At 39.3% G+C, this 12,563-nt stretch overlaps 1 protein-coding gene across 2 annotated transcripts in view; it reads left to right on the top strand.

Annotated features, from left to right (window-relative positions):
* LOC105466102 (VPS26 retromer complex component A) overlaps positions 1-12,563 on the top strand; it is a 52,393-nt gene that overhangs the window by 32,084 nt on the left and 7,746 nt on the right. For both annotated transcript variants that reach the window (XM_024788012.2, XM_011715038.3), the window contains exons 3-6: positions 3,214-3,289; positions 4,401-4,557; positions 5,437-5,601; positions 9,792-9,898. In XM_024788012.2, the coding sequence (XP_024643780.1) occupies positions 3,214-3,289; positions 4,401-4,557; positions 5,437-5,601; positions 9,792-9,898 (505 nt within the window). The remainder of the gene's footprint in view (positions 1-3,213; positions 3,290-4,400; positions 4,558-5,436; positions 5,602-9,791; positions 9,899-12,563) is intronic.

The following is a 12,563-nucleotide window of genomic DNA, read 5'->3' on the forward strand; positions in this document are numbered from 1 at the left end:
ATTCATCTTATATACTTTCCCGCCCCCCACCCCAGAAAGGACTCTGTTGCTTAAGCTGGAGTACAGTGGCACAATCTTAGCTTACTGCAGCCTCAACCTCTTGGGCTCAAATAAATAAACCTGGAAGTATGCTTTTTTGTATGAAAAAGGATCCTACCTGATTCTTAAATGTGTTTTTTTTTTTTTTTTTGGGAGATAGAGTCTTGCTCTGTTGCCCAGGCTGGAGTGCAGTGGCTCACTGCAACCTCTGCCTCCCGGGTTCAAGTGATTCTCCTGCCTCAGCCTCACAAGTAGCTGGGATTACAGGCATGTGCCACCATGCACAGCTAATTTTTGTATTTTTAGTAGAGATGGGGTTTCACCCCAGGCTGGTCTGGAACTCCTGACCTCAAGTGATCCACTGTCCTTGGCCTCCCAAAGTGCTAAGATTACAGGCATGAGCCACAGTGCCTGGCCTTTTTTTTTCTTTTTTTGTTTGAGACAAGGTCTTGCCCTATTGTCCAGGCTGGAGTGCAGTGGTGCAATCTTAGCTCATTGCACCTTTGACCTCCTAGGGTCAAGCGCTCCTCCTGCCACAGCCTCCCTAGTAGCTGGGACTACAGGCACACGTGCCCCAATGCCCAGCTAATTTTTTTTTTTTCAATTTTTAGTAGAGATGGAGTCTCGCTATATTGTCCAAGCTCATCTCGAACTCCTGACCTTAGGCAGTCTTCCTGCCTCTGCCTCCCAAAGTGCTGAAATTATAGGCATGAGCCACCACACCTAGCTTGGAATTTTATTTCTAACATATACAGTTTACAGATATCTTTCTCAAATTGAAAAGTTATAAATTTGACTGGGTATGGTCGCTTGAAACAGGATTGCTTGAGGCCAGGTTTTCGAGACCAGCCTGGGCAATATCTTGAGACTCCACCTGATTCTCTACTTTTTCTTTGCTTTTTCTGATTTCTCTCTTCTTTGAGGGTAAGATTATATTATCAGACTACATACACTTTTCAGTAGTAGCCAGCACAGGGCTGGGTACATTCAATGAGCAAGTGAATACATGAATATACAAAATACAACCAGAACCTTAGAGAATGAGAACCAGGTAGGACTGTAAACACATGCAGAGAAGCACCCATCATAGGGGCAGGCTGGCTTCAAGTCTAGACCCTGGTCATCTCACAGTGAACTAATGGTACTTAAATGGAGTCCTGACTCCCACGCCAAGCAATGTGAAGTTGTATCCTTGACTGTCTCAGGTAATATTTATAGAAGAAGAGTGTTATCAAGAAAGACAATTGAGAAACAACCTATATGACCATATAGGGGATTTAGCAGGTAAATGGTGGTATAGCCAATTTACCATTCTCTCTAAGAATGGTGGAGAATTCTTCGTAGATCTGGCCGGGCGTGGTGGTTCATGCCTGTAATCCCAGCACTTTGGGAGGCCGAGGTGGGTGGGTCACCTGAGGTCAGGAGTTTGACACCAGCCTAACCAACATAATGAAACCCTATCTCTACTAAAAATACAAATTAGCTGGGCGTGGTGGCACATGCCTGTAATCCCAGCTACTTGGGAGGCTGAGGCAGGAGAATCGCTTGAACTTGGGATATGGAGGTTGCGGTGAGCCAAGATGGTGCCACTGCACTCTAGCCTGGGCAACAAGAGCAAAACTGTCTAAAACAAACAAAAAGAATTCTGGGTAGATCTTAAAGATGAGTTTGTGGCCAGCACAGTGGCACATGGCTATAAGCCCAGCACTTTGGGAGTCCAACGTGGCAGAACTGCTTGAGGCCAGGAATTTGAGACCAGCGTGGGCAATATAGTGAGACCTCATCTTTACAAAAAAAAATTTTTTTTTTTTTTTGAGGTGGAGTCTCGGTCTATCGCCCAGGCTGGAGTGCAGTGGCCGGATCTCAGCTCACTGCAAGCTCCGCCTCCCGGGTTTACGCCATTCTCCTGCCTCAGCCTCCCGAGTAGCTGGGACTGCAGGCACCTGCCACCTCGCCCGGCTAGTTTTTTGTATTTTTTAGTAGAGACAGGGTTTCACCGTGTTAGCCAGGATGGTCTCGATCTCCTGACCTCGTAATCCGCCCGTCTTGGCCTCCCAAAGTGCTGGGATTACAGGCTTGAGCCACCGCGCCCGGCCAAAAAATATTTTTTTAATTAGCCTGCATAGTTATGCATCCCTAGAGTCCCAGCTGTTTGGAGGCTGAGGCAGGAGGATCACTTAACCCTAGGGATTCAAAGCTGTAGTGAGCAATAATCATGCCACTGTCCTCCAGCCTGGGTGACAGAGTGAGACTCTATCTCTTAAAATGTGTGTGTGTGTATATTTAAGATTTCCACTTGGCAGATATATGAGTTTAGGGATTTTGAGATTATATACTTTACTCCAAAAGTATGTAAGATAATGGCCAGGTGCAGTAGCTCATGCCTGTACTTCTAGCACTTTGGGAGGCTGAGGAAGGAGGATCATTTGAGCCCAAGAGGTTGAGGCTGCAGTAAGCTAAGATTGTGCCACTGCACTCCAGCTTAAGCAACAGAGTCCTTTCTGGGGTAGGGGGCGGGAAAGTATATAAGATAAATCATACTTGAATTTAAATCTTTAGGCATTCTGTTTTTATGGTGGGTAGCAGACTCAGGACAAAAGGCACTGCTTTTAAGGTTAGGAATTATAATAATATATTGGTTACAGAAAACTGGAAGTGATACATCAGTTACAATAAGTATGAAGCTATGATTTGACCCACAAATTTCTGAGCATTGTCCATAATATAGTCCTAGTTGTGTGGATGTTAGTCTTGCTTGATTTAAATGTCCTGGAATTGCATCTGTTTTTAGGTCAGTTCTTGAAATTAGTAATTACCTCACATTAATATGCTTTTATTAGTCATAGAATTATTTGTTTGATCAGAAAATAAGTATGAATAGTTGAAGGCTGTTCCTTTCTTTGAGTCTTTTTATAGTTCTCCAGCTATTAAGGATTCCTTCTTAACAAAGCAGACTTTGTGTTGATGTAAGTAAGAGTTCACCCACGATTGTGTATAAATAAATTACACCTTCTCTGGTGGTATAACATCATCCTGATTTAGGTATGTGGTGGTGTCTCGAACTTCATAAATGAATACCTGAAGTATTTATATATTGCATTCATCTGAAAGGAAGCTACTTGTAGGCCCACTCAAAGGATTGTTAACATCTCTTATAATTTCATGTTTTGGCAGGTAAACCTAGCCTTTAAGCAACCTGGAAAGAGGCTAGAGCACCAAGGAATTAGAATTGAATTTGTAGGTCAAATTGGTGAGTTTTAAAATAGTATTACTTCTTTTTCTGTGATAACTGAATTTGAAGAGGGTTGGATTTTGCACTGAAATAATTGAATTACAGCTTAGCTTTGTAGAAGGAAGGAATTGATTTTGCATAATAAAAGAGAGGACTTACTTTATAACTATATTAAATTGTGTTTCTTTGACTTGTATGAAATAATTTTATCATTTCATGATATATATGAAACTACCGGCCTTGAAAAATAATTCAAGTAAATTAGTTGACCTGCTGAAATTTTCGTCTGCCTACATTTTTCACCATTCTTATAATTAGCAGCCTCACCTTCATTCTTCATCTTCTAATTACCCATGCCATTTGTCTTCCTGATCTAGTGTGTGCCTGTAGCCAGACTCACCTGTGTCAACACAAAATTCCATGTCAGAAGGAAAGGTGTAGTTTCTTCTTGACTTAGATCAACTTATGTACATTTCCATACATTATTTCAGATACATGCTTTATTTAGTAGGGAGTTAAACTGTATATACATCTTTCTATACTGCAGATTCACAAGAGAAAGGAAAATATGTCTTTATAATACTGTCTACATAACTAGGCTTCAAATTTAGCTAAGTTTCACTGTACATTTTTAAAGTTTCAGAATTGGAATGGGTAGATATTTGTTTATATATCTATTCTGACTGAGAGTGTATTTATATGTCTATTCTGACCGAAAGGCAAGTTGTAGTAATTGATAGTTGGTTTTAGTCTTTTTGTGTTTTGTAATTTTATGAAAGCAATATAGTTGCCTAACTAAAGCAAAATAGAATTTTTGCCTTGTCTGGGGGAAGTTCAAATAATTGCTGGTAATGTGTCAAATGGCTTCATATTGGGAGAGCCCCAACTACATCAAAGGAATGAACTCATTTTTAATAGAAATTTTCATTGTGCTATGCCACTTGACACAATCTTTTATGCCTACATGAAGTATAATTATAAAAAGGATAATGGAATTCAGAGCATAGGTCTAGTTTATTGGAGATAAACTCAATAATTCTTTTGGTAAAAATTGCGTTTGAAGTAGACATTTGGGTCTTATTGAAATGGATATTAAATAATTGGTCTTTCTGCCTTTTAAAATTTTTAGAGCTTTTCAATGACAAGAGTAATACTCATGAATTTGTAAACCTAGTGAAAGAACTAGCCTTACCTGGAGAACTGACTCAGAGCAGAAGTTATGATTTTGAATTTATGCAAGTTGAAAAGCCATATGAATCTTACATCGGTGCCAATGTCCGCTTGAGGTATGAATGTGTATTATAAACTGTAAACAGAATCAAAACCAGAAAGTAGTAACTACTGTTGATACCTTATTTGAACCTCTAATTATAGTTCTAGATTGGAAGATTTAAGATTTTTTAAAATTCCGTCACATACTTTGGCTAATGCTGATTTGAGTTAATAGAGCGTTCTAACATTATAGAATTAGACAACATTGCTATGAGACATTTCAGTTATACACTTCCCTGGTATGCATTGTCCCTTATGTACTTCATTTGTCATGTAAACTGAATTACCTTCGAAAACCACTAGTTTCCCAGAAAATCTCATTTAGTATATGGTTCAGAAGTAATCTGGAGTACCAGAGAGGCTCTGATACATCTAAAATGACACAAGTAGTGGATGGCAGAACAGGAGTAGGAACCTAGTTTTCTAACCTCTCAATTCAGTGTCCTTTCCCTTCACTGAGTCTGTATGCAGGAAGCCAGGGATGCCTCAAGAGTCCAGGGCATTTGAGGATATTAATCTGAATGCATCAGGTCCGAGATCCTGCTTCCTCTGTTTAATTCGGCATTATCTATCTGGAACTGGGTTTGACAACCCAAATTTCAAATAGCAGTTCCTTAAAGAAGTGATCTGAAGAGGTTTCCTCAAGTAGGCTTGATTACAGCCCTCCAAACTCATCTGTAAAGTATTTACACTATTCTTAAAATTGAACTTTGTATTTTTTTTTATGTCGGGGGCATTAAAGAAAATTGGAACTCCTTTGTGAAGTAGTGAAGTAAGTTGATCCCAAAGGAGGTCCAGCAAGGAGAAGGCTTAGTTGCGGTTAATGTTTGCTAATTTAAAACATGAAAATTTATTATAGGTGATTTAACTCATCCTCTCTTTTAACTTTGTAGGTATTTTCTTAAAGTGACAATAGTGAGAAGACTGACAGATTTGGTAAAAGAATATGATCTTATTGTTCACCAGCTTGCCACCTATCCTGATGTTAACAACTCTATTAAGATGGAAGTGGGCATTGAAGATTGTCTACATATAGAATTTGAATATAATAAATCAAAGTAAGAACCTTTCGCAGATAAGTTGTTCGGGAAAATTCAAAAATTAACTTTTCAAGTCTTTGTCAATTGGTCAAAGTAAGGATAGAATTGACTGATGTTAACAGATCAACGGGATCTCTGAGCTAAAATAAATTTTAGGAGTTTGGTCTGGCTTCCACCCAGTAAAGGTGTCTTTTATGTTCTATTGCTGATGAATCTCTGCTTGGCCACTTCGTGTAGAGGATGTCACCATCTCAGAAGGCAGCCAATCCTTCTGAGGATACAGTTTATCTTACTGGCTTGACATTACCCCATCCTGGCCATCTCTTTTAACATATTTTCACCTTTACCACTTATATCACTGTTAATGTCCCCTTGTATATCATTCCATGGGGGGAGGGGGAAGGTATATATGTTTATATATGTTGTATTTTTGCAAAACTGGCTCATACTTTGTGTTTAATGCCTTTTTAAACTTTATTATGGGAAATTTCAAGCATATACTAAAATATTTGAACAGTATACTGAGTAATATAATGAATCCTCATGTACCCATTGCCCAGCTCCAACAGTTATCAGTACACAATCTGGTTTATCTGTATTCAGCTCTCATACTCCCCATAGGTTATAGTGAAGCAAATTCCAGACTTAATTTAACCCATAAAATTTTATATCATTTTATCAAATTATATATCTGGAATATGCTTCACTATAACCTATGGGAAGTTGTATTATTTTATACATGGACTAAGATGTTCTCAGAAACATTACTTATATGAACAAAAGATTGCCATTTAAATGCCCACTGGTATTATAACAGTTAAATAAATTATGGTCCAACCATACTGTGGAATGCTAAAGAAGGGTTAAAAAGATTGAGGCCAGGTGCAGTGGCTCGTGCCTGTAATCCCAGCACTTTGGGAGGCCAAGGTGGGCGGATCGTCTGAGGTCAAGAGTTTGAGACCAGCCTGGCCAACATGGAGAAACCCCGTCTCTACTGAAAATACAAAAAGTAGATGGGTGTCGTGGCGCACACCTATAATCCCAGCTACTCGGGAGGCTGAGGGAGGAGAATTGCTTGAACCTGTGAGGCAGAGGTTGCAGTGTGCTGAGATCGCGTGACTACACTCCAGCCTGGGTGACAGAGCGAGACTCCATCTCAAAAAAAAAAAAAAAAAAAGGTTGAGACATGTGTATTTAGTTCTCCAGAAGCATGTCCATGATATTATTAACTGAAAAAGTTAGCCATAAAAACCGTGTGTGTAGTACTATTTCATTTCTGTAAAATACTCATGTATTTTGATATAAATAGAAAAGAGTCTGCAATGATATTCTGTTGTTAACAGTGGTTATCTGTACAGGATGAAATTATGTATTGACTTTACTTATCTCTTATTTAAATGTTATATGACAAGCTTGTTTTCTGTGTCTATTCAGAAAAAAAGTTTAAAAAAGTTATATATCATTCTAAATATAACTACAATACTCTAATATCTAAAAATATTAGTAATTTCTTAATATCTTCATACACCCAGGCAGTATTCACATTTCCCTAATTGGCTCACAGATATCTTTCTTTTTTCACATGCTTTGTTCAAATCAATATCAAAACAAGGGCCACACATTGCGTTTGGTTGTTTGAGCCTTAAATTTTTTAATTTATAGGTTTCCCTTCTGTTTTTTTTTTTTTTTATTAAAGTTTGTTTAAGAAATGGATGTACCCTGTATTATCCCCCTCCTACCCCAGTCTTTTGTTACATTATTTTTATTGGTTGTCACTCCCAGGTTTATATCACTGAAAATGTAATACATATGACCTTCAGAATCTTAAAATTATATTGTTGATGAAATTATCAAATAGTTTAGGACCTGAAACTTACCACTGAAGCTTCCCTTCAGACTGACTTAATTTTACACACACACACACACACACACACACACACACACACACACACACGGAGAGTTTGTTTGTTTGTTTGAGTTTTGCTCTGTCACCCAGGCTGGACTGCAATGGTGTAATCTCAATTCACTGCATCCGCTGCCTCCTGGTTCCAAGGGATTCTCCTGCCTCAGCCTCCTGAGTAGCTGGGATTACAGGTGCCCGCCACCATGCCCGGCTAATTTTTGTATTTTTAGTAGAGACGGGGTTTTACCACGTTCGTCAGGCTAGTCTCAAACTCCTGACCTCGTGATCTACCCGCCTCGGCCTCCCAAAGTGCTGGGATTATAGGCGTGAGCCACTGCGCCCAGCATATTTTTATTTATTTACTTTTTTTAGAGTCAGAATCTCTGTCGTCCAGTTTAGAGTGCAGTGGTACGATCTCAGCTCACTGCAACCTCTACCTCCTGAGTTCAAGCGATTCTCCTGCCTCAGCCTCCCGAGTAGCTGGGATGACAGGCATGTGCCACCACGCCTGGCTAATTTTTGTAGTTTTAGTAGAGATGGGGTTTCACCATGTTGGCCAGGCTGGTTTTGAACTCCTGACCTCAGGTGATCTGCCCACCTTGGCCTCCCAAAGTACTGGGATTACAGGCGTGCCCGGCCTGACATAATTATATTAATCAACTCTTCAGATACGATTTTGAGAGCCAAACCTGGGAGGAGGCTAAAAAGTCCTCTGGATATTATAGGGATTCCTAAGTTTATTACCACATCGTTACAAGGTATGTGGGAGCGACCTTTGGGTATTAGATATAACAACAGCAGACTCAACCCATGTAGGTAGTCTCTTTTACTTTGTCTTTGTGGGCAGATGATTTATGTTAGCTGCACTCTTGTAGAACTTGAGTAATAATGACACCAAACTGTGTCTTTTAATGTTGAAAATATCTTCATATGCCAAATATTTCAAGCATTTTTGTGTGTGTGTGTGTGTTTTGAGAAAGAGTCTGGCTCTGTCACCCAGGCTGGAGTTTAGTGGCATAATCATGGGACACTGCAGCCTCAATCTCCCAGGCTCAAATTATCATCTCACCTCAGCTCCTGGGTACCTTGGATCACAGGCATGTGCCACTAATTTTGCACCACCCAGCTAATTTTAGAAGAGATTACATCTCACCATGTTGCCTAGACTGGTCTCAAACTCCTGGGTTCAAGCAGTCTTGTTGCTTTGGGCCTCCCAAAGTGCTGGGATTACAGGTATGAGCCACTGAGCCCAGCTGGAACAGTTACCCAGGGTAATTACTCTCTCTGAGGTAGTCAAGTAAAAGTTTGATTCCTTATTTGCATAGTGAAACGATGAGTACTTTTTTGAAAAAAAGAACACTAAACAATATGAATAATCAAAATGGTTTTTTTTTTTTTTTTTTCTGGTGAGCCAAAGTTTTATTTATTCATTTGAAGTATTCTTTGATGACATACTGGCCTGAGATTCCTTGCCATAGTTCTTAACTACTGCAGAATTGCAGCCGACCACTTTATGGGGTTTCCCCCGTCTGTCAGTTTTATAGGGGCTTACACATTCCCCAGTTTCTTGTCATCAACTGGGGTTCAGCACAAAGGGCCTCCACCAACTTAACATACATGGGCTCATCACAATTAGATGCAAGCACGCAAAGATGAGCTTTGTGCCTGTCTAAGGCTTTGGCAGCTTTGCAAACTCCACATGCTAGGCCATCATGGATGAGGGTGGTCTTCAGCACCTCTTGTAAAGCAGTAGTAACGCCCATTATACGTATACTCCAGCAGCAATGCCTTCCTCAGCCATGGCAGTGAGTGAAGCTGAATCTTGAATGCACCCAAGCCGCCACCTCCGTGCAACTCAGCAGCGGCCAGGAAAGAGCTCAAAATAGTACTTTTTTTTTTTTTTTGAGATGGAGTCTCACTCTGTCACCCAAGCTGGAGTGCAGTGGTGCGATTAGGCTCACTGCAGCCTTCACCTCCTGGGTTCAAGCAGTCCTCCTGCCTCAGTCTCCCAAGTAGCAGGTATCACAAGCATGTGCCACCATGCCCAGCTAATTTTTGTATTTTTAGTAGAGACAGGGTTTCACCATGTTGGCCAGGATGGTCTTGAACTCCTGACCTCAAGCGATCCGCCCACCCCGGCCTTCCAAAGTGCTAGGATTACAAGCATGAGCCACTGTGCTGAGCCTCAAAATGGTATCCTTAAATAATTATACTAAAGATGTCTATCAAAATCTTTTAGGACATAGTTCACTCTTTTTGCTTGTTTTTAAACTGATATTTAGTGAGATACGTTCTTCCCCAATAGGTATCATTTAAAGGATGTGATTGTTGGAAAAATTTACTTCTTATTAGTAAGAATAAAAATACAACATATGGAGTTACAGCTGATCAAAAAAGAGATCACAGGAATTGGTAAGTTGAAAAGAGTATGTAAATTAAAATTATTTTAGTTGACATTTTTAAAATCTTAAAGTATTGTTTAAACATAATTAATTTGATATCCACATTGAGTACTAATTTTGCTAGTTAATATTACTGACAGTAAATTATTTAATGCTTTTTTTAAAATTAATTTTTGATTGTCCGGAATTTATTTTTTATAAAAAGTAAATTTTTTAATAGGTAATAAATTCACATGGTTCAAAAATAAAATGTAAAAGAGTATACAGTAAAAAGTATCTTATTTCTGTACTCTAGCTACTCATAGGTAATATGTTTATTATAAGTTTAAAAATCCTCAGTGGAGCAGGTCAAAACTCCTGTGCTGATCAGTAGTGGGATTGTGCCTGTGAATAACCACTGCACTTCAGCCTGGGCAACAGAGTGAGACCATTCCAAAAAAGAACAAAAACCAAAACTTTCCAATTAGTTATTATGTATACAGGCAAACACCTATGTATAACACAAACCCCTTTTTACTTAAATGGTGGTGTATAATGAATACTTTGCTCTGCCACTTAGTAGTGCATCTTAGAGAACTTTCCATACTAATGTGTAGAATACTTTATCTTTTTAATAGTTTTCCGTTTTATTGATACACTAGAATTGAACCAGTCTGCTGTTTGTGGACATACAGGTTGTTTCCAGTCTTTTGCTATTGCAAATAATGTCATTTTGCACGTGTGCAGACATGTGTGCAAGATAAAATCTTAGAAGTGGAATTCACAGGTTAAACAGTATATTTATTTATAATTCTTCCACCCTTTTGTGGCAAACAGGGTCTCACTATGTTGCCAAGGCTGGTCTCGAGCTCCTAGGCTCAAACTGTCCTCCTACCTCTGCCTCCCAAAGTGTTAAATGATTACAGGCATAAGCCATTGCACCTGGCCATTTATAATTTTGATGCATGTTATCAGTAAGTCTTCTTTAGGGATTATACCACTTTGCATTGCTATCAGTAGTGAATGTAGGAGAGTGCCTCTTTTCCCCCATATTCTCCTGAGCACAATGCTGTAAAAACTTTTAGCCAGTTTGATGGGTAAGGGGGAGATACTACTCCATTGTAGTTTTGGGATTTTTCTTAAGGTTTCTTTTTCCCCCACTGCTTTATTGAGGTATAGTTGGCAAATAAAAATTTTCAGTATTCAAGGTGTATGATGGAATGTTTACATTATGAAATGATTATCACAGTCAAGCTAATTAATATATTCCATTGTAGTTTTAATTTTCAGTTTTCTTATTGAAGATGAACATCTCTTCATATGAATAAAAACAATTTTTATTTTCTGTAAGCCATTCATATTCTTTGCCCCATTATCTATTGGATTATTATATTCTTTTTCTTACTTATTTGTAGAAACTATGTATTAGAGAAATCAATCCCCCTCCACCCTTCTTTTTGAGACAGGGTCTCACACTGTCGCCCAGGCTGGAGTGCAATGGTACAGTTATAGCTCACTGCAGCCTTGAACTCCTGGACTTGAGCAGTCCTCCAACCTCAGCGTTGTGGGTAGCTGGGACCACAGGCGCATGCCACCACACCCAGCTAATTTTTTATTTTTTGTAGAGACAGGGTGTCACTATGTTGCCCAGGCTGGTTTCAGACTCCTGGACTCAGCGATCCTCCTGCCTCAGCATCCCAAATTGCTGGGTTTACAGGTGTGAGCCATTGTGCCCTGAATTCCTTTTTCTAATATTAAGGGTAGCAAAAATTTCCCTTGCTTGTCTTGTTTGTGGTGGTTTATGCCATGTAGAAGTTATTGATGTTTATGTAGTCAGATTTATCAGTTTTTCATTTTATGGCCTCTGGGTTTTATGCCATGGTTAGAAAGGTCTTTTTCACATTGAAGTTCTAAAAATAATTTTCTGTGCTTGATTCTACTGAAGTAATACATTGTGGTTTAGGGATTTTGTTTCATTTTTAAAATTTTAATTCATTTGAAATGTGTTGTGATATAAGAAGTGAGGGCCGGGCGCGGTGGCTCAAGCCTGTAATCCCAGCACTTTGGGAGGCCGAGACGGGCGGATCACGAGGTCAGGAGATCGAGACCATCCTGGCTAACACCGTGAAACCCCGTCTCTACTAAAAATACAAAAAACTAGCCAGGCGAGGTGGCGGGCGCCTGTAGTCCCAGCTACTCAGGAGGCTGAGGCAGGAGAATGGCGTAAACCCGGGAGGCGGAGCTTGCAGTGAGCTGAGATCTGGCCACTGCACTCCAGCCCGGGCTACAGAGCAAGACTCCGTCTCAAAAAAAAAAAAAAAGAAGTGAGATATGTATCACCTTTACGTTTTTCCAGATGGCTGACCAGTTGTCCCGATAGCATGTATTGGTTCATCCCTGCTCTTTAATTTTAATATATAAACTTACTTTGTCCTCTAACATTGTTGTTTTTTTTGCTGAAAATAATTTTAGGCAACACTTTATAAGAATTTATAGTCAGTATTCATAATTTAAAACATCTGTGATTTATTAATATTATTTTATTTTAAAATAAAATTCTTACCCAAGGCATGATCTCAAGAGGTCCTGAGAACATGTACACCCATATGTGATTTCTTAATCTCCATGTTTCTACTTGCTCGTAAATTTAGTGATTTTAAAATCACTTCAAATTCTCCTTTGTTGTTTAAAAAGAA

Source organism: Macaca nemestrina, chromosome 9 (genome assembly GCF_043159975.1).
Source record: "Macaca nemestrina isolate mMacNem1 chromosome 9, mMacNem.hap1, whole genome shotgun sequence".
NCBI lineage: Eukaryota > Metazoa > Chordata > Mammalia > Primates > Cercopithecidae > Macaca > Macaca nemestrina.